This window comes from Trachypithecus francoisi, unplaced genomic scaffold, assembly GCF_009764315.1.
Source record: "Trachypithecus francoisi isolate TF-2019V2 unplaced genomic scaffold, Tfra_2.0 Lachesis_group11, whole genome shotgun sequence".
Classification (NCBI taxonomy): domain Eukaryota; kingdom Metazoa; phylum Chordata; class Mammalia; order Primates; family Cercopithecidae; genus Trachypithecus; species Trachypithecus francoisi.
Window position 1 is genome coordinate 65,675,056 of NW_022681456.1, and position 21,841 is coordinate 65,696,896.

General features: G+C 37.9%; 1 protein-coding gene across 19 annotated transcripts in view; it reads left to right on the forward strand.

Moving 5' to 3' along the window:
- The window catches only part of MDM1 (Mdm1 nuclear protein), a 174,871-nt gene that overhangs the window by 143,150 nt on the left and 9,880 nt on the right, over positions 1–21,841 (forward strand). For 11 of the 19 annotated variants that reach the window (XM_033221344.1, XM_033221339.1, XM_033221340.1 and 8 more), the window contains 10 exons: positions 1,046–1,413; positions 2,491–2,625; positions 4,820–4,987; positions 6,419–6,519; positions 6,598–6,697; positions 9,145–9,174; positions 9,505–9,680; positions 10,500–10,826; positions 11,712–11,824; positions 11,919–12,028. In XM_033221344.1, coding sequence (XP_033077235.1) covers positions 1,046–1,413; positions 2,491–2,625; positions 4,820–4,987; positions 6,419–6,519; positions 6,598–6,697; positions 9,145–9,174; positions 9,505–9,680; positions 10,500–10,826; positions 11,712–11,824; positions 11,919–12,028 — 1,628 coding nt within the window. Of the gene's footprint in view, positions 1–558; positions 992–1,045; positions 4,058–4,819; positions 4,988–6,418; positions 6,520–6,597; positions 6,698–9,144; positions 9,175–9,504; positions 9,681–10,499; positions 10,827–11,711; positions 11,825–11,918; positions 12,029–21,841 lie in introns of those variants that run through there. The other 8 variants (XM_033221350.1, XM_033221352.1, XM_033221353.1 and 5 more) reach the window with 8 other exon arrangements.

Sequence of the window (21,841 nt, forward strand, 5' to 3'; positions counted from 1 at the left end):
TTACCTCATGCCCAATTTTCTTTCCACCTTCCTTTTCCGTTCTGGTCTTAATCTTCCTTCTCCACCCTGTAGCCGTCTTAAAGAATGGCCCTAAACTAGGGCAGTCTCTCAGTGGCTGTCATTCTGCAGAGCTGCTCTACCTCCATAGAAGGTTACGTTTTTGGACATTTGCTTTCCATACAGAAATATAGAGAAATTGTATCTTAGCTGTTGTTAAAAGGGCTTATTCTTTTTTTTTTTTTTTTGAGACAGAGTCTTGCTCTGTCGCCCAGGCTGGAGTGCAGTGGCACAGTCTTGGCTCACTGCAAGCTCCGCCTCCTCAGTTCACGACATTCTCCTGTCTCAGCCTCCCCAGTAGCTGGGACTACGCGCCCGCCACCACGCCTGGCTATTTTTTTTTTTTTTTTTTTTGTATTTTTTAGTAGAGACGGAGTGTCACTGTGTTAGCCAGGATGGTCTCGATCTCCTGACCTCGTGATCTGCCTGCCTCGGCCTCCCAAAGTGCTGGAATTATAGGTGTGAGCCACTGCGCCCGGCCTATTCTTTTTTAATTCTCAGGAAATCAAGGCAGATGTAGAACCAAGATCCAGCACAACGACATCTTACTCCTTCTCATCTTGGTCTGCTCCACTTAAGAGAAGCTTTGTGAAAAGTTCCAAATTTTGACAGTACCAGGGCCCATTGTTCTGTTAAGTAGCACAGGAAAGTAATTAGAAACGAGGCAACATGTACTGCCTGGCTTGCCAGGTCTATCATGTTGCAATTCTAGTGACTTTTGTTAGGATAACTGGAACATTGTGACCCACTGATTTTTAATTTTTTGTTATGGTTAAATTTTTAATGCTTTTAAAAGCAAAATTAAATATTTTATGTTGAAAAGTTGTACTTTTAAAATCCTATATTCTAAAGGATATTGTGTGTATATATAGGTGCATATATCTGAACTAAATTTTAAATTTCATTTCTCCTTCACAAGTGTTCTTAAAAGTTGTCTTTATAACTTTTTGCTTTGGTAGCTACTAGTTTTGTATACCGTGTTTTGTAGGGATCACGAAGGAGCCAAGTTTTATTTCAAAAAGAAGAGTCCCTTACCATGACCCACAGATTTCAAAATCTCTGGAGTGGAATGGAGCTATCTCAGAGAACAATGTGGTTGCACTGCCAGAACCAGAAGCCCCAGAAACACCAAAATCACAAGAAGCAGAACAAAAGGATGTTACTCAAGAAAGAGTTGACTCACTAGAAGCTTCCAGGGTTCCCAAAAGAACCAGATCTCACTCTGCAGACTCCAGAGCTGAAGGGGCTCCAGATGTTGTGGAAAATAATGAGGGTGTAACAAACCATATACCAGTTAATGAAAATGTGGAACTGGAACATTCTACCAAGGTTCTTTCAGAAAATGTAGATACTGGGGTAGGCATATTCACTGCATTTCTTTTCAAAAGCATAGAATTCTTTGTTGGTTTCATCGTCATTTCTGTAATGTTACATTTTGTGTTTCAGAATTTTCCATTGTTGTTTTCTTGTCTAATGTCTATAAGAATAGTTGATAACAGGCTGTTGACTTTAGTTGTTGTGAATTAGTTCTAACTACTCGCTATTTTGTAGTAGTTATGTATGCTATGATATACCTTTATTGGATGGACCTCCTGTGTCTGGATTTTATTCATCTTATATTAGCACTTGAGTCCTAAGGGAGAGATCAAGTTGAGACAGAGAAGGGAAGTAGGCCCTTACTTCTGGCAGGGTGCTGAGCTGACTTCTATCTAGCCCCTTTTCAGTTTCTTATCTATATAAGAAGATAGACAGAAACTCAATTGATGAAATGCAAAAGGAAGGAGAGCTCTGGCTATCTCTCAGAGATCTTGCATTTTTGCTCTCTTATGTTACAGCTGGCCTGCAGCAGGTCCCTGTGAGCACATAAGCAGAGGCTACCGGAACTTGCATGGTGATCTCAATGCCTTCCACGTTTCTTTCTCCATTCTGTTTCACTGCTCTTCTCTGGTTCATGTCCACCACTGACTGGGACCCTGAAGAGGCATTTCAGAGTGTTGGAGAAGAATCCATAGCTTGTTGAAAAAGCTGGGGGTAAAAGGGAACAAGGAAGGTGATGTGTGAGTCTGGCAGGCAGGAGAAGGGGTGTTCACAGAAGCAGTGTGCAGGTGAGGCAAAGTACTGGGACTTTTTGATAATAGATTTAATTATGAATGATTAGTAGGAAAGGACTGAGAGTGTTATATTTTTCCTGGGATGCCTAATAGTCCTTTGATAGAAAGGAATTTTAAATGGTTTGACACTTGAAAAAAGATACTATTTATAAGTTAAAGAAAGTTTGCTGTACCACAATGTGCATGTAGTTTACAATTTTGTACTGTAGACTGAACATTTTGTTAAGAGGATAGATTTCGTGTTATGCATTTTTTACCACAATTTTTAAAAAGTTTGAATAGAAATTTTTAATGTCTTTGAGTGGATTTTTGTTTTGAACAGTTGGATAGACTTCTGCGTAAGAAAGCTGGATTGACTGTTGTTCCTTCATGTAATGCCTTGAGAAATTCTGAATATCAAAGGCAGTTTGTTTGGAAGACTTCTAAAGAAACTGCTCCAGCTTTTGCAGCCAATCAGGTAGTTTAATGGATGTAATACATTTCTGAGTACCATTATCTTATCTAGTAATGTAGATTTACATAGAATTAAGAGTTGCAAGAAATTAGGTACTTAAGTAGCCTGGAGGTAGGTTCTAGAAAACCAAAGTGAGAATTTTGCTAAAATCGTCCTGTTACTTATGATTTATGGTAGTAATATTATACTGTCCTAGGCTACTGATGATCATTGTTGCCAGATGCAGCACATATACTAAATATGAGACAGGGTAATGAAAACTTGGGGAACTGGTAAGTTTTTGCATGCTATAAGATTTTTTTACTTAATACAAAATTATTAAATTGATCTTATTCTAAAATGTTGTGTTTTGTTGACTAATATATTGCATGTTTCCTGTATTCTAAGAAAAGCATAACTGCTTTGAATATTTATTTTAATAAATACAAAATATGTTGACAATAACACAAGATACGTAATTGTGTCCTTATATCAGACAAATGGTAATAGGCATTGTCGGTATAGCTATATTTGTAAAATTCAGAAGCTGTAATGATGTGGTTTTAGATTTCATTATACTCCTGCACAGTTTTAGTGTTGAGATACCATTACTAATAAATAGTCTGTTGTTTTACTACCTTCAACCTTTAGGCAGTTTTTAGGCTTTAAACTCTCATTTATGTTCTTAACAGTACTTCCAGGCAGAGACAGGAAATACCTCCACTTGTAATATCCCCAGAGACCTAATATGGCTTAGTCTGTTTTTTATTCTGGTCTTTGTGTTTTTCTTTATAAATATACACACTTTCACACACCCTTACATTCATTTTCTCCTATACGTCAGCATTCACTTGTGTATTGCGTATAGCCCTAAGAACTGACAGGATAATTAGATTCAGCAAGACAATAACATCTAGTCATCTTACATTAAGATGAAAAAAACACCAGTGATCCTATCAATTGTGGCAGCTTTGGGCTTATTCAATTTTTAAAATACCTTTGACATTTATATAACATTTTAAGAACCTGTGAAGTAACAAAATGATAAGTACCCGTTATTAACCTAGTGAATAGGATCAGTACTTCTTTTGCTTGCCTACAGGGTTTTTTGGAGATTAAGTGTATCTAAAATATTATTTACAACATGAAAATTGTAATTCAGTTTTTTATAGAGTATTTGACCTTGAAGATAGAGCTGATTCAAATCAAATCATATCATCAACAAATAGGGCTTTTACATGTCAGTGAAAGCGTTGTGTAGAAATGTTACTTTTATAAGAAAAATCACTAGCGTTATATTCACTGGTAGTTTTACTGCTTTCTTTAATGTGTTTCACAAGCTTTTTTTTTTTTAGAAGGAATTGCTCATTGTTCAAAGCATACTGAATTCAGAGTCTATGGATTGAAGAGCTTTGAGATAGCTTTTAATGCTTGTTGATAGGAAACCTCTAAAAAGGTTGTTCATTTCTATTTTATCAGACACCTGCTTTCTGAAAGGATGTCTTATATTAATATGTAAAGGAGTCAGAACAGTTTTTGGCAGGAGAGTCCTTGAGGTTCTACTGTACTAAAATAGATAAACTGTTTAGATCTGATCTGTATGAAGATACCCTATTCAGCATTACAAACCAGTAATATAACTTGTTTGAGTTCCCTATCTTTTCCATTTGCTTTCCTTGTAATCAGTGGTAATATGCTGTGAAATAGAAACCATATTGTGAAATAGAATAAAAGGAAACATTTAACAATACAAGTGTAGTAATTGCTCAGAACATTTTCTTTGCCTTAATAAAATGTGCTGAAAATAAGCCAAGGGAAGAAAAGCTAAACAAATTGAACATATTGGGTATTCGAAAATGTCAAGAATTTTCTATTAAGGCAGGAATAAAGAAAATCATGTCAGGGAGGAAGAAAAAAACCTGTAGAACTGACAACAGAGTTGCCTTAAAGCTAATGTCTATGTCATATGAAAATATGCCAATAGTGGTTATAAGCTATATTTTGATTATAAAACTATTATTCAAAACATAGTAATCAGTATATAAAGTTGACCTTTGGATGTTAATAATATATGTGAAATGAAATTAAAATCATATATAACTTTGCTTTTTTTTGTCCTGTAATTCAACTTTATGTATGTATGTTTCGTTAAGTAATTGAAGACCGAAGTTCTGCATATTTAATGAACAAAACTAAACTAAGATAATTTTTGTTTAAGGTTTTCCACAATAAAAGCCAGTTTGCTCCACCATTCAAAGGTAACTCAGTCATCCATGAAACTGAATACAAAAGAAATTTCAAGGGTTTATCTCCAGTGAAAGAACCAAAATTAAGAAATGATTTGAGAGAAAACAGAAATCTTGAAACAGTATCTCCTGAAAAGAAGGTATTCATCAACTTTTAACCTTACCAAACAAAATCCCCATTATTTTAGATTCTCCACATTTTCTTTTACTTACTACCACCTGGGAGTTTTTGGTTTTCGCTAGTTCATTAATTCATTTGTTCATCAAATGTTCACTGAGCCAGCTACTAGGAGCAGACATGGGTTGGTACTGAGAATACAAGGCTGGCAAATAGCCCCAAGCAGCTGTTGGGCTAGTGGGGAGGCAGACATAAATAAAAATGATACAGCATGTTGAGTACTTAACAATGCAGGAGGTAAGTCTAATATATTTAATATCAAAGTCTAGTAAGTTTAATATCAAATGACTGCATTTATAGTAACTTCCCGGGGTAACAGTAGTGCTAGAAATACTTGTTTTAAGTTATGGAAATTAAACACATACATACTTACATGTATTTTATTTTTATTTATTTTTTCAAGACGGAGTCTCACTCTGTCACCCAGGCTGGAATGCGGTGGCATGATCTTGGCTCACTGCAACCTCTGCCTCCCAGGTTCAAGCAATTCTCCTGCCTCAGCCTCCTGAGTACCTGGGACTACAGGTGCATGCCACCATGTCTGGCTAATTTTTGTATTTTTAGTAGAATTGGGATTTCACTATGTTGGCCAGGCTGGTCTCGAACTGCTAGCCTCAGGTGATCCGCCCACCTTGGCCTCCCAAAGTGCTGGGATTACAGGCGTGAGCTGCCACGCCTGGCCATAACAAGTAGTTTAAACCAAAGTGTTAGCATGCCAGATTATAGCCAGTATAATTCATATGATCTACCTCAGAATATACAAACAACAGCTTCTGTGTGATATTACAGCCATTTAAGTTGCAGAATCAGGCTAACATGATTATAAATTACAGGTAATTGGGGTGTAAATACTATTTTTTAATCTCCTGGAATGTTGATACCTGATATTTTATGGGTCCTAAAAATAGTATATAAGTAAATATGACTAAAAGTAAAATGATTTATACACACACATATATTAGGCCTATGATATTATCGGAGAAAAAAGAAAGAATTGCTATTCAGTAAAGTGATTTGGTAACTAATTCATCAGGATCCTATGTTTAATTACTATAATGCAATTGTAAATTTAGAATATCAAGTTCAGTGTGTGGTAACATTATTTAGATATGTATTTCTTAACTTAAAAATTTTCTTCCTTAGCCAAAGATCTGAAATCTTTATTGTTAGAAAATGAAACTATATCCTCAGCTAAACTTCAAAAATAACTAACCAAATATAATAAAAATTTCACAACTTGTTTGTTGATTTCTTATTTTTGTTTTCTTTAGTATCTAAAGCTTCTAAAAATAGAAATGTCATTAAATATTCAAGTCTAACTTTATAACATCCATGTTTTCACTTTAATGTGTAACATTTTAAGCATAAAAAGCTTAAATTATTTCCATTTCAGAGTAATGAAATAGACGATCCTTTAAAATTGGAAGCAGAGATGGAATTAAAAGACTTACACCAGCCTAAAAAGCTTACTCCTTGGAAACATCAAAGACTTGGGTATGTATTTTAATAGGAAAATACAGTATTTCAGTGATCAACATGGTGAAATATTTACTTTCATTTCATTTCTATTAGGAAGGTGAATTCCGAATATAGAGCAAAATTTCTGAGCCCAGCTCAGTATTTATATAAAGCTGGGGCTTGGACACGTGTGAAGGGAAACATGCCAAATCAGGTGAGTGTGTGTGAGCTCAGTAAGCCCACAGGTTCTTTCAGCCTCTATTAACACTTTAATTTCACAATGAGTTCCATTTGGTAATAGAGACCACAATTTAAAGAAGTATGATATAATAATAGCACTGATAGTATCAGGAACTTATGTATTAGGATGTAAATTATCAGTGTTTTGTTTTTAATGCCACTGGGTCTTCAGCAATTAATATTCATTGAGGTCTTTTAAGTTAATGCTTTTTACCATCAAACATTTGATCGTGTTAATAGATTGAATTTATAGAATTGTATCATTATAGATTCGATTATTTCCTAACTTTCAGACCACTCTCTCAACTGAAGATTAAATAATTTGTCTGATAGTGATGCCCATTGTCAGTGTGTACGCTTACAGTTTGTAGGCAAAAGAAAGGTGCAGCTTGTGTGGTTAGAGGTGTGAGCTACAGTGTTGGGATACTCTAATATGGGAGAAACTGGGGATCTGAAGATAGGTTTGAGGGGAAGGGTAATTCTAGAGTTGAGAAGTGCTACTTCAGTACTAGCTTCTTATACTCAAAGGATAGAGAATGGAACATTTTTGTTATGGTATTAGCATCTTTCAAATCGTATCTTCACTTTTTTTGCCTTTTCTGAGAGAACAAGCTATAGTAAAATGTTTCTGTTTAGATTAGACATTAGTAAACATCCCACTTCCCCCGTCATTGTAAACAGAAGGATAATTTGGATGGGGAATGGGTCTTTTATTTAGCTCATTACTTAAAACCATGGCCCACAATTATGTGTAATCAGCCTCTGGGGGAAAGGGCTAGTGCTCGGTGCTCAGTGCTCAGTGCTCTGAGCTCTAAGCTGCTGGTTCTTTGAACTGCAGCTCCCAGACACAAGTCCTAGTGACTGTCATGCTGTCTGCATATTGTTTCAGGAGGTCACTTGATTCCTTCCACTGTGGCCACTCTTTTGCTTTCTGCTTCTCTATTTGAGCATATCTTGAAGACAGCACAGGCAAGTAAAAGACAAAGCTCAAAGCTGTCCCAGATATTACCTGGGGCAATGTTCATATATTCACCTTAGTGAAATCAAGTTAAAACTAGGAGCATCGAAAGCACCCATGATGGAAGAAAGGCAGTGAGTCAGCTAAACTCTTGAGCAGTTTGTGACCATCCCAAGTCTTGGCAAAGATCTCCCTGACTGAGGAATCGGATAGTGGGAGTGAGGAAAAGCAGGACAGAGGCAGAACAGTGTGTGGCCAGTAAATCGGTGTCAGCTGCTGGCCTGTTGTGTTTAGGCATGACACTAGGTTGAGGTTATAAGAAACTCTTTGTTTTGAAACTCTACCTGTTAAATGCGAAAACCACTGCTAGAAATTTTCTTTAAAGTTATAGGAGTTGATAGAAATGATAGATGAACAAAGCTTTTTTTTTTTGTTGGCAGTGAAGAAAATATTTCATATTATCCTTTAGGATTTTTTTTTCAGGTGTGGTTCATTAGAGTAGGACTTTGTTGGCATTATATGGTTTCTTATGCTATATAGGTGCTGTCTTTTGCTTTTGCCAGTTCGCTAGAGTTGTAACACTTTCTGCATTCAAAATCGTAACTTGTTAAAGAGCTGAGAATATGTTTCTACAATTATTTTTACAATGCTGTTTCATTGTTTGCTTTTTTTGGCCTGAAAGAAAAGCAGTTCTAGAATAAAGATTTTCTGTCTTGATGATAAAAAAAATTAGTGTTTTTCGAGAATAAATAAAGCTATTGAACAGAATTTTAAGGGTAAAACTTCAACTTAATTTTTTTTACATTGTGGAATTGTACTTGGAGAAGCCAGCAGGTGGCAGTATGATGTATAAAGTGAAAGGTTTCAAATGGGTATAAAGGCTCCTTTTCATCAGAAAATGTTACTTGCATATTAAATAATTCGTATCACTTTATTATTCATCAGAACTTTTTTTATCCTGTCACTTTGTTGAACATATTTCTATTATGATTTTGTGGGCTATTATTTTAAATTATATATTTAGTACTTTTTTTTTAAGTAGAGATTTTGCTGATTCCAAGGGAACTTGGAGGAATTTGGAGAGGGAAGCCTCATAACCTCATAACTCTCCCAGTGAGGGCTTCTGTAGCAGTACTAGCTGTATGCAAAGCCATGAAATAAAGCTGGGTTAGGGATTTCTGGCATGTAAGCACCCTTCCAGAGCTGGGGAAATAGGAATAATAATTAGATTGCCTAATTTATCTGTCATCAGCAGCATCCTAGCCATGCAAGAATGTGGCTGGTTTTCAAGATAATAATAAGCTATCTTGGTTACTGAACTAATTACTAAAAATACTAAGAAATATTGATTGACAAGTTTGGTAGATATTTAGAAGGGAGAATAATGTGTTTCATTGGTTCCCATTAATATTCAGTTATGGCATTAACCTATCATTAAGTATGTTTCTGTATTCCTTCTCTAGGGTTCTCTAAATGCCATGTGGTATGCCGAGGTTGGTTGCTTTTGAGTTTTTAAAAACTACAATGCATAGATTACTTGTGTAATTTCAGTTGGAATAAAAAGTAGATGTCAATATTTTTCTTAGCTGCTGTAAATTTCTCCCTGCCTGCTGGTCTGAAATAAAACACCTGCATCGTGCTTTAGCTTGATTGTTTTCGTTTTTGCTTAAATGCACAAAGTCTGATGACTGTATGTGGCTAATTTTGCCTTCCTTTGTCCTTGGTCCCTGGCTGTATTTGTTCAGTGTCTTTGATATGCTACTTGGTGCTATTTGTAAAGAAGCATTTACAATAGTATATGATGTCTGAACTTTCCTGTATAGGTTAAAGAACTCCGAGAAAAGGCTGAGTTTTATAGGAAGCGAGTTCAGGGGACACATTTTTCTCGGGACCACCTGAATCAGATTCTGTCTGATAGCAACTGCTGTTGGGATGTCTCCTCAACCACAAGCTCAGAAGGAACCGTTAGTAGCAACATCAGAGCATTAGATCTTGCTGGGTGAGATATTCTTTGTGGATGGCAAAAAAAAGTTTGTTGACACTTACATAGATCATAGAACGTCATAGGAAAATGACCTGACTACTCAAAATTTGTCTCCAGTCAAATGGAAATGTGGCAGCCATTTATTTCATTTTTATTCTCTGTGAAAAATAAAGCAATATAGATTGCTTTATTTGTGTGTGAATAACACGTAATGTAAATCTGGAAGGCTAGATTTTTATAATATTTTTTGTTGACAATTAATAGCAGAGTAGGGATGATTATATGGTAGATGTAAAAAGACCTTTAGAAGGTGAAAAGAAAGTCAACAACAATAAAAACGTAGAGACTGTAAGCTATTAATGCATACCTATTATCATTCATTGATGGATTTTGTGGCTGATTCAGAACTTGACTGCTGATTTTATGGAAGAGCGCTCTGCTGTTTTGGGTTTAAATGAACATGATTTCACTATTTGTAAGCGAAAGTAATTGAAGAACTTAGACCATGGGATCCTAGGTTTTGTGTGTAAATGCCAGTTTAGGGCTAGGTATGACTTGTGTCAGCAGATTAGATGTACACAAGCATATGTGAAGGTAGGAGTAAAAGAAGATAAATACATTTTGGAATATTTTAATAGAAACTCCAGATTATAACTTTGATTTATTTTACTATAAAACATTAGATTTCCTTCTTCAATGCCTGAGCAAGGCAATATCTATGGAAAACGTGTAGTTGTGAACAGAAGAAGGAAACGATGGACTCACTAAAATTGGTGTAGATTAGGAAAGTGCAGACTATTCACATTTAAAATAAAACTGATTTTGTTAACGCAGAGATCCTACAAGCCATAAGACTTTGCAGAAATGTCCTTCTACAGAATCAGAAGAAAAAAGAAAGATCGTGGAAGAACAGCCCCAGAAAGATACCACAGAGAAATTGGGAGTGTCAGCTCCCACTCTACCTGTTAGAAGGCGGCTGGCTTGGGATACAGAGAACACTAGTGAAGATATACAGAAACAGCCCAGGGAGAAAGAGGAGGAGAAGGAGGAGGATGACGACGAGGAGCAAGGGGACAGGAAAACGGGCAAGCAGGTTTTTATGGGAGAGCAAGAGAAGTTGGATGTACATGAGAAATCCAAGGCAGACAAGTTGAAAGAAGGGTGAGAGTTTTAAATTACTCAGTATGGAGAAGCGTTATTTACATAGTCGATATGTACTTTGTTTTGTCACTAAATATAGTGGTTTACACTTTTGATTTTATGACTAATAAAGTGCAGATTTTATTTCAACGTCACAAAGGCACTGCTATGTGGTGAATAATTTGATTCAGGTATTTAAGTCACTACTGATTGGTAATTGAATACTTGAATTCTGGGCTACTTTGGGAGGAAGTAGTTAGGATTATTTTCATTTATGTCCTATAATTTATGGTGTGCCAGATTTGCAAATGTGTCTGGAAGAATGACTTTAAAGAAAAAAGCTGGTGCTCTTTAATATCAGATGATTCTAACAAAAAAGGTAATGTTTTATGATTTTTTAAAAAAGTGATTTCTGAAAATAGCTAATTCCTGTTGTTTTATATGTAAATTGCTTTGGGGAGTTGCTCTTCTCCACCTATGATAATAGTACCTTTTGTCTATAATCTAAATCCCTTATTCATTCATGGATGTTATGGAACTTGAGCCTTGATGTAAGGAAGGATTCTCTGCGGTGCTGGTGCTGACTTGCAGTGATTTTCCCCCTTATCCAGTATTCAGTCACTTTTTTCTTTGTGGGTTGTTTTTATTCTATTGATATAGTCCATATAGCTTATAGTATTTTTTCAGTGTTCAGTTTTATTTTTGATCTTGTGCTTAGTTCTATTCATTATTGAAAATTTTAGTCTCTTTTAGCTGCATGTGGATTTGGTGGTTATTTTTTTAGAAACAAAATGGCATTCTCTTAGAAGTTTTATACTTTATTGCACAATGATGACAAAGTATTTTTTTAAATCATATTTTCTGGAGTAAATGCTGTATAGATTCATAGATTGTTTCAATTTATAGGTCGGATTCTTCTTCTGTATCCTCAGAAAAAGGAGGCCGGCTTCCTACTCCCAAGCTGAGAGAACTTGGTGGAATCCAGAGGACTCATCATGATCTCACTACTCCAGCTGTTGGTAATCAGCAAACACCGTGCAGTTCTTATTTAACCTGCTTTTTCTACATGATAATTTAGTGTAATTGAAACTATCATCTCCTTTATTTTTCCAGGTGGTGCTGTTTTAGTGTCTCCATCTAAGATGAAGCCTCCAGCCCCAGAACAGAGGAAAAGAAGGACCTCTCAGGATTGTTTAGAAACTTCAAAGAATGATTTTACTAAGGTAAATATATTTTGGGGAAAAAATTATCTCATCTGTGACTAATTATTGTAGACATGTAATAAATGAATGATAGGTTAAGAATTTAGAGAATTGTGGCTATCATACGAGGAGATGATACTGTTAACCTACTTTTAGTAAGGCAAAAGTCTTGACATTTTTTCTGTTAGAAGCATTGCGTTTCTGTTGATACACTTTCAACTTTGTCAGTAGTGACTCAACAGGAAGAGAAAGAAAATAGTACTTTTATTGAGCATCTCCTGTGTGGCAGTTGTATTCCAGCTATGTTCCAGGCATTGTTTTAGTGCTGGGGATATAGCAGAGAACAAACAGACAAAAATCATGGCCGTCATTGAACTTACATTCTAGTGGAGGAGAGAGATAATAAACAAAATAACCAGGTAAAATACACAGTATTTTAGATATTGACTAGTACTAAGGAGAAAAATAAAGCCGCTGAAGTGAACAGGAAGTGGTCAGGGAAGTCCTCAGTGTGAGAGTGGCATTTAAGCAGGATCTGATAAAGGTAAGGGATTGACCTGTATGCGGATCTGGGAAGGTCTAGGTGACAAGAACAGCAAGTGCAGATCCCTCAGGTGAAGGGGGTATCTGCCTCCCTGAGGAGCAGCTAGGAGATCACTGTAGCTGGAAGAGAGAGAGAGAATGAGAGGGACAGCAGTGTTGATAATGGGTTCAGAGACATAATGGGGTGCTAAATTGTGTAGGGCTTTGTAAATCATAGCAAAGATATTGAATTTTTTTCTGTATGCAGTGGGAAGCTATTGGAAAGGTGGAGGAGTGACATAATATTACTTAGTTTTTTCCCAAACTGTGTTGAGAATAGATAGTAGTAGAGCAAGAGCTGGTGCATAAAAACAGTTGGGAGTCACTTACTCTATCCAGGCAAGAGGTGATGGTTGTTTGGACCTTGGTGGTGGCAGTCAAAGTCATATGATAAAGTTCAATTCTGGATATACATGGAAGGTACAGCCAACAAGATTTGCTGATGGATAAGATCTGGGGTGGGAGAAAGAGAAAAATTAAGGGTGACTCAAGATTTTTGGCCTTAGCAACAAGGATGGAGTTACCATTTAACTGAGTTGGGGAAGATCAAGAATTCCATTCTGGACACACTAAATTTGAGAAGCTTATTAGACATACAAGTAGACATGTTGAATAGGGAACTGACTATATAGGTTTGGAGTGTAGAGAAGAAGTTGGGCTGTCGGTACAGATTTGAGGCTCTTTATAGCTTAGGTGAGTCAGGTATTTAAAGTATTGAGACTGGAGGAAATCATCAAGGGAGTGGGTGTAGACAGAGAAGAATAGTTGCAGACAGGTAGGTCTAAGCCTCAGTTTTTTGATATTGGGAAGTTGAGGACTAGTCAGCAAAGGAGACTGAAGGAGAGCAGCCACTGAGGTGGTGACAGACAGGAGACTGGTATCCTGGAGGTGTCAAGGAGGAGGAGAGTCAATGCTACAGATAGGTCAGTAAGATAGGACGGTTGCTTATTGGATTTAGCAACACGGAGGTCATTGGTGACCTTGATAAAGGGCAGTTTTGGTGGAAGGGAGGAACAAAAGCCTAAGTGCAAGTGAATTCAAGAGGAAAAAGAGGAGAAGAATTGAAGAAAGCTGCCATAGATAATTCTTTGAAGTGTTTATTTTCCAAGAGGGGAAGCAAGAGTAATGCAGGAGTAGTTGGGAGAAGATCAAGATGGAAGACATAACAGCATGTTTGTATGTTGACAAGAATAATTTTGGAGAGAGAAAAGTTGATGATGCAGGAGTGAGGGGAAAGTTGTTGGAAAGATGCTCTTGAGTAGGAGAAAGGGCTTAGGATCTGGCGGAGACATGGAAGGGTTGGCTTTAGACACTGACTGTTTATTTTTACAAGAGGGAAAGCGGAATTCATGGGCACTGCTGATGAATGTAGGAAGATGTGATGGCAGCTTTTGGAAAACCTCTTCTTATTGCTTCTTGGTGATGTGTGAAGAAAAGTCCTTGCTGAGAATAAGGCTGGGGAAGATGTTGGAGGTTTGAGGAAAGTGAAGGCATGGAGTAGTCTTCTCAGAGAGTGGGAGAATGAGTGGGCCAGGGGATTGTGGGATATTTTAGGCCAGTGTTAAGGGGCCATTTTAGGTTGGTGGTCACAAAGTTGGCGGAAGACCAGTCAGGAAGGGTTGTGTGCCTTTCTCCAGCAATGTTTGACTGCAGAGGTGCAGCATACTTTTATCAGATAGAGAGTTGGATTTACCTAGGGTTTTGAACTTGATAGAGTCAGAGTGTTGCATTTACCTAGGGTTTTCAACTTGTCATGAGAATAAGACAAAGTGAGAAAAAGGGGAATGGAGTTAAGGTATATATGAAGAAGGGATTATAACGAGTTGGTGAGGGAAGGACACTGGGACTTGAGAACAGTGCAGAGGTGATAGGATCAGTGGATGGATGGTCTAGGTAAAATAAAAGACTTGTTGGAATTGGGGCACCCTTGGGGATTAGTCTTAAAGTTAGGAAATGGTGGTTAGAAATTTAGATTATGGAGAGGTTGCATTTACCAGTAATGACAAGGCTTAGCAATAAGTGTAAGTGGTTGGAGTAGAATAGAGAACAGAGTACCCTCTACCTCTTAATCCCCAGTGCTTAGAACAGAGCCCAGCTCATAGCACGTAACAGATGGAATGAATGTTATTGGAGTGACAGAATATCTAAACTATTTCCTGTTGCTTATGTATACATTGGTTTATTAAAGGAAATGTGACATTAGGAATACAGTCAGAGGACTCATGAGAATCAGATCTTAGTGGACTGTTATACTCCTCCTGAGAAATCCAGGCTGCCATCTGGAAGGTGTGAGCTTTTAGGCAACTGTATACACACAGCTGATTCAGCCAAAATGAGTGACTAATCTATATTTGCAGCTGGATATATATGTATTATTTTCACTTACTGTGGAATTAATTTATTGAGTAATCTAAGTAGAGTAATATCATTCCTCAGAATGTTAATGCCAATCTCTGTCTCACTGTGCGTACTGTACACTTTTAACATTTTAATTACCAACTCCTCTAAAATAAGCAAGTTTCTGGCCTGATGCGGTAGCTCATGCTTGTAATCCTAGCACTTTAGGAGGCCAAGGTGGGCGGATCACATGAAGCCAGGAGTTCAAGACCAGCCTGGCCAACATGGGGAAACCTTGTCCTTACTAAAAATACAAAAATTAGCTGGGCGTGGTGGCAGACGCCTATAATCCCAGCCACTTGGGAGACTGAGGCACAAGAATCACTTCAACCCAGGAGGCGGAGGTTGGAGTGAGCTGAGATCACGCCACTGCACTCCAGCCTGGGAGACAGAGTGAGATTGTCTCCAAACCAATAAATACATACATATGTACATACGTACACAAGTGTATTATTGACAACTTGATTGGATATCCTTCCATGTGAATTTTCTGCGACCAGCACTACCAGGGACTATACCTGGAGGTAACTAGCTTTGGTTATTTCCCAGTGTCTACCCCTTGGTTACTGGTAGGCAGAAGAGTCACTAAACTTTGATATACACATCAGTTTTTCTCCTTATATTCTCTTAATAGAAGCATTGATAAGAAATTATGTTATTATTATGTATAAAATTAAACCTGTAGGTCATTCAATTTCCAATAAATTATCAGTATGTACCAAAACTTTAGGGTAGAATTCTCATATTGGTTTGATCATCAGGAAGCATTTTCAAATCTTAAAATTATATTAAAAACCCAAGCGTGGATTTGCTTACTTCATTCATTTAACAGATTTACCCATATGCTGTGGCAATGATAATGGATAGAAACAGACATGGTACATAATCTTAGGAAACCTGCAGTCTGGTAAGATACATGTTAATCACACACAAAAAAAGTGAAATTAAAACTAATAAGAGTTTCAAAATACAAGTATTTAGCGCTATTCTGGAAGGAATTGGCCTAATCATGGAGATCAGAAACCTTCTTGGAAGTCAATGATGCTTCTTTGAAAAAGTCATAACTGAGCTAAGATAAAGGAGAAAAGGAAGCATTAACCAGGAAAAAAGGATGGGGAGAAGGAGCATAGCATATGCCAAGATCTTGTGGAGAGAAAGAAGGCAGAGTTTGAGGAAACAAAGACCAATACAGTGTGTGGCAGGGAGTCTGGTGCAACATGAGATTGGAAAACATAGCAACATAGGGATTTCTGTCATTATCTCAAGAGCAATGGGAAGCCATTGAAATATTTTAAGTATGGGAATTGTGATGGATGTCTGTTTTCAAGATCTGTCTGGCTGCCATAGGGGGCAAGAGTAGACTGAATGCCCTTAAAAGGCCATTGTAGTAGTCCACGTAGGAGGTGTTGGTAGCTTGGATGAAGGAGGGGAGAAATAGAAGTGGATGAAACTGCACAATTGTGTAAGGGGAACAATGTTAAGGCTTGATGCTGGGTTGGATAACGGGGGATGAGAGACAGGGATGCCTACTAAGTTTCTAGCTTGCCCAACAAGATTGATGGAGGTACCATGCACTGAGCAAGAGAACTCTGGACAAGGAACCTCTTTGGAGGGGAGTTTTATTTTCATTCATTCAATTCAATATTTAATAGGCTCTTAACAAGTGCCAGGCACTGTTCTAGGATCTGGGGATTCATTAATAAGTCAAAATCCCTGCCTTCATGAAGCTTACATTTTCATTGGGAGGAATAGACAATTTTTAAAGAAAATAATTTCACATAGTAGTAAGCACTGTGAATTAAATAAAACTATATATCTCTAAGGGATGGGTAAGACAGCTTTAGTTTGGGCCATCAGGACAGGCACCTCTAAGGAGATGACGTTTTAACTGAGACCTGACTGATGAGGAAGGTGCCCATGCTGATATCTGGGGCAGAGAATGTTTTCCAGTTAGAAAGAACAGGGGCCGGCGCGGTGGCTCACGCCTGTAATCCCAGCACTTTGGGAGGCCAAGGCAGGTGGATCACTTGAGGTCAGGAGTTCGACATCAGCCTGGCCAACATAGTGAAACCGTCTCTACTAAAATTACAAAAATTAGCTGGACATGGTGGCGCTTGCCTGTAATCCCAGCTACTTGAGAGGCTGAGGCATGAGAATTACCTGAACCTGGGAGGCCGAGGTTGCAGTGAACCGAGATCGCGCCACTGCACTCCAGCCTGGGTGACAGAGTGAGACTCTGTCTCACAAAAAAAGAAAGAAAGAAAGAACAGGAAGTGCAAGTGTTCTTCCCTAGGGCAAGAACCCAGAGAGATTAAGAATGTGGCTGAGATTAGAAAGGGAGGCCAAGTAAGGATCTTAGTAGTACTTTTTTTTTTTTTTTAAGTTTAATTTTATATTCACTTTTTTTCTTTTTTTTTTTTTTTGGAAACGGGGTCTCGCTCTGTTGACCAGGCTGGAGTATACTAGTGCGATCTTGGCTCACTGCAACCTCTGCTTTCCAGGCTCAAGCAGTTCTCATGCCTCAGCCTCCCGAGTAGCTGGGACTACAGGTGCCTGCCGCCATGTCTGACTAATTCTTGTATTTTTAGTAGAGATGTGGTTTTGCCATGTTGGCAAGGGTGGTCTTGAACTCCTGGCCTCAAGTGATCCACCTGCCTCGGCCTCCCAGAATGCTGGGATTATAGGTTACAGCCACCACATCTGGCCCATTTTTTGCTTTTGGAGACAAGGTCTTGCTGTGTTGCCCAGGCCGGAGTGTAGTGGTGCGATCATTGCTCATTGTAGCCTCAACTTCCTGGACTTAGGCAATCCTCCCACCTCAGCCTCCTGAGTAGCTGGGACCACAGATATGTGCCACCATGCCTGGCTAATTTTTGAAAAAAGTTTTTTGTAGACTTGGGGTCTCACTGTGTTGTCACACTGTTCTCAAACTCCTGGGCTCAAGCAGTCCTCCCTTCTTGGCCTCCCAAAGTGGTAGGATTACAGGCTTGAGCCACTGTGCCCAGCCTGAATTTTATTTTAGATTCAGAGGGTTCATGTGCAGGTTTGTTACATTGATATATTGTATAATGCTGGGGTTTGGGCTGTATTGAACCCATCACCCAAATAGTGAACATTGTACCCAATAGGTAGGTTTTCAACCCTTGCACCCTTCCCTGTCTTCCCCCTTTTGTAGTTCCTAGTGTCTGTTTCCATCTTTATGTTGTGTGTACCTATTGTTTAGCTCCCACTTATAAATTAGAATGTTTAGTATTTGACTTTATGTTTCTGTGTTAATTCACTTAGAATAATGGCCTCCAGCAGCATCCATGTTGTTGCAGTGGATATGATTTCATTCTTTTTTATGGCTGCGCAGTATTCTATGGTGTGTACATGTACCACATTTTCTTTACCCAATCCCCTGTTGATGGGCACCTAGGCTGATTCCATGAGTTTGCTAATGTGAATAGTGCTGGAATAAATCTATAAGTGCAGATCTTTTTCACAGAATTATTTCCTTTGGGTAGATACCCAGTAGTGAGATTTCTGGGTTGAATGGTAGTTCTAGTTTTAGTTGTTTGAGAAATTTTCATACTGCTTTCCACAGGGGTTGCATTTCCTTTTCTCTGCAGCCTTGCCAACACCTGTTGTTTTTTGACTTTTTGATAATAACCATTCTGACTGGTGTGAGGTGATATCTCATTATGGTTTTGATTTACAACTCTGGTGATTAGTGATGTTGAGCATTTTTTCATGTTTGTTGGCTGCTTTGTCTTCTTTTAAGAAGTGTCTGTTCATGTCCTTTGCCCACTTTTTAATGGAGTTGTTTTTTTCTTGTTAAATTCCTTATAGATTATGGATATTAGTCCTTTGTCAGATATGTAGTTTGCACATATTTTCTCCCATTCTGTAAGATGTCTGTTTACTCTGTTGATAGTTTCTTTTGCTGTGCAAATGCTCTGTAGTTTAATTAAGTCCCAATTGCCAATTTGTTTTTGTTACATTTGTTTTTGAGTACTTAGTCATAAATTCCTTGCCTTAGCCAATGTCCAGAAGAGATTTTTCTAGGGTTTCTTCTAGGATTTTTGTACTTTGAGGTCTTACATTTAAGTCTTTAATCCATCTTGAGTTAATTTTTATATATGGTGAGAGGTAGGGGTCCAATTTCATTCTTCTACATACTGCTAGCCAGTTTTCCCAGCACCATTTATTGAATAGGGTGTCCTTTTTCCATTGTTCATTTTTTTGGTCATCTTTGTTAAAGATCAGATAGCTGTAGGTGTATAGCTTTATTTCTGAGTTCTCTTTTCTGTTCCATTAGTCTATGTGTCTGTTTGTTTACCAGTACCCTGATGTTTTGGTTACTGTAACCTTCTAGTATAGTTTGAAGTCAAGTAATGTAATGCCTCCAGCTTTGTTCTGTTTTTTTTCTTTTTTTTTTTTCCTTAGGATTGCTTTGGGCCCTTTTTTTTGCTTCCATATGAATTTTAGAACTGCTTTTTCTAATTCTGCGAAAAATGACATTGGTAATTTGATAGGAATTGCATTGAATCTGTAAGTTACTTTGGGACAGTGTGGCAATTTTAACAATATTGATTCTTCCAATCCATGAGCGTGGAATGCTTTTCCATTTGTTTATGTCATCTATAATTTCATTCAGCAATGTTTTGTAGTTCATGTGGAGATGAACTCGAGATAACCTCCTTGGTTAGCTGTGTTCCTAGGTACTTTATTTTTGGGGGGCCATTGTAGCAGGACTGTATCCTTGATTTTGTTCTCAGCTTGAATTATTGGTGTGTAGAAATGCTACTGATTTTTGCACGTTAATTTTTGTATCCTGAAACTTTACTGAAGTCATTTATCAGGTCTTTTGGAGGGATTGTTAGGGTTTTTTTAGGTTTAGAATCATATCGTGAGTGAACAGAGATAATTTGACTTCCTCTTTTTCTATTTAGATGCCTTTTGTTTCTTTTTATTGCCTGATTGCTCTGGGTAGGACTTTCAGTACTATGTTGAATAGAGGTGGTGAGAGTGGGCATCCTTGTCTTGTTCTTAGTGGGGATGCTTCCAGCTTTTGCCTATTTAGTATGATACTGGCTGTGGGTTTGTCATAGATGGCTCTTATTATTTTGAGAGGTATGTTCCTTCATTGCCTAGTTTGTTGAGGATTTTTATCATGAAGGGATATTGGACTTTATCAAATGCTTTTTCCACATGTATTGAGATGATCATATGGTTTTTGTTTTTAATTCTATTTATGTGCTAAAACTATTCCCCAAAATCAAGGAGAAAGGATTTCTCCTTAACACATTCTATGAAACCAGTATCATCCTGATAACAAAATCTGTCAAGGACACAACAACAACAAAAAAAGAAAACTATAGACCAATATTCCTGATAAATGTAGACACAAAAATCCTCAACAAAATCCAATCAAACTGAATCCAGCAGCACATCAAAAAGATAATTCATCACAATCAAGTGGGGCTTATTCTCTTGGATATTACTCTAATGTCACTGAGAAACCTCTGGAATATCAAAAGCAACAAAGCAAATAGGATATGCTTCACAGGGTAAATCCAATCACTGTGGCTTCTCAGTGGAGAACTGCTGTACACAGGGCTGAGTAGAGCAGTGAGACCTATTGGCCTTTTGAGGCTTTAGGCTCAAAAACAGATCGCAGCATCAGTTATGTTAAACCTGGGAACCCCATGTCTTTTATTTTACAGGTTTCTTTCAGGTATTTTCAGCAATTGTAAAACCAATTTGACCAAGATCACAAATTTTGTTCATATATATAGAAAAAGGAAAAAAAAAGAACAATTTCTCTTTGGAATTATTTGTATTGTCCTAAGTGATACTTGTTTGAAAAAGAAAGCAAGTGGAAGATTTGTGGTTTTATCCTACATATTGATTTGAAATATGTTTATTGGTTGAGACCAGCAGCCCTAGGCCACTTTGAAGCAATAAGCTCTACAATCACAGACAAAGATATCTAAGTTTAGAAAGCAATGTTTTGAATGTTACATTGATAGAATCAAAGATAATAAGTGAAGGCAGCAATTACAAGAAATAATCAGGAAAGTTTGGAACTGTATTTGATTTTACTGGTTTGCCTTCTTCTGTTTTTAATTTAATTTAAATTTTTTCATTTTTAAAATAGAGATGGGGTCTTGCTATGTTAACCAGGCTTGTCTTTTTTTTTTTTTTTTTTTTTTTTGAGATGGAGTCTCGCTGTGTCACCCATGCTGGAGTGCAGTGGCCGGATCTCAGCTCACTGCAAGCTCCGCCTCCCGGGTTCACGCCATTCTCCTGCCTCAGCCTCCCGAGTAGCTGGGACTACAGGCGCCCGCCACCTCGCCCGGCTAGTTTTTTGTGTTTTTTAGTAGAGACGGGGTTTCACCGTGTTAGCCAGGATGGTCTCGATCTCCCGACCTCGTGATCCACCTGTTTCGGCCTCCCAAAGTGCTGGGATTACAGGCTTGAGCCACCGTGCCTGGCTACCAGGCTTGTCTTAAACTCCTGGCCTAAAGTGATCCTCCCATCTCGGCCTCCCAAAGTGCTAGGATTACAGGTGTGAGCCACTGCATCTGGACTATTTTTATTTTTATTTTTTGAGACAGTCTCTCTCCGTTTAGTACAGTGATGCGATCATGGCTCACTGCAATCTCTGCCTCCCCAGCTCAAGCCATTCTTGTGCCTCAGCCACCCAGGTATCTGGGATTACAGGTGTGCGCCACCACACCTGGCTAATTTTTGTATTCTTAGTAGAGATGGGTTTCACCCTGTTGGCCAGGCTGATCTTGAACTCCTGGCCTGAAATGATCCTCCCACCTTGGCCTCCCAAATTGCTAGATTACAGGTGTGAGCCATTGT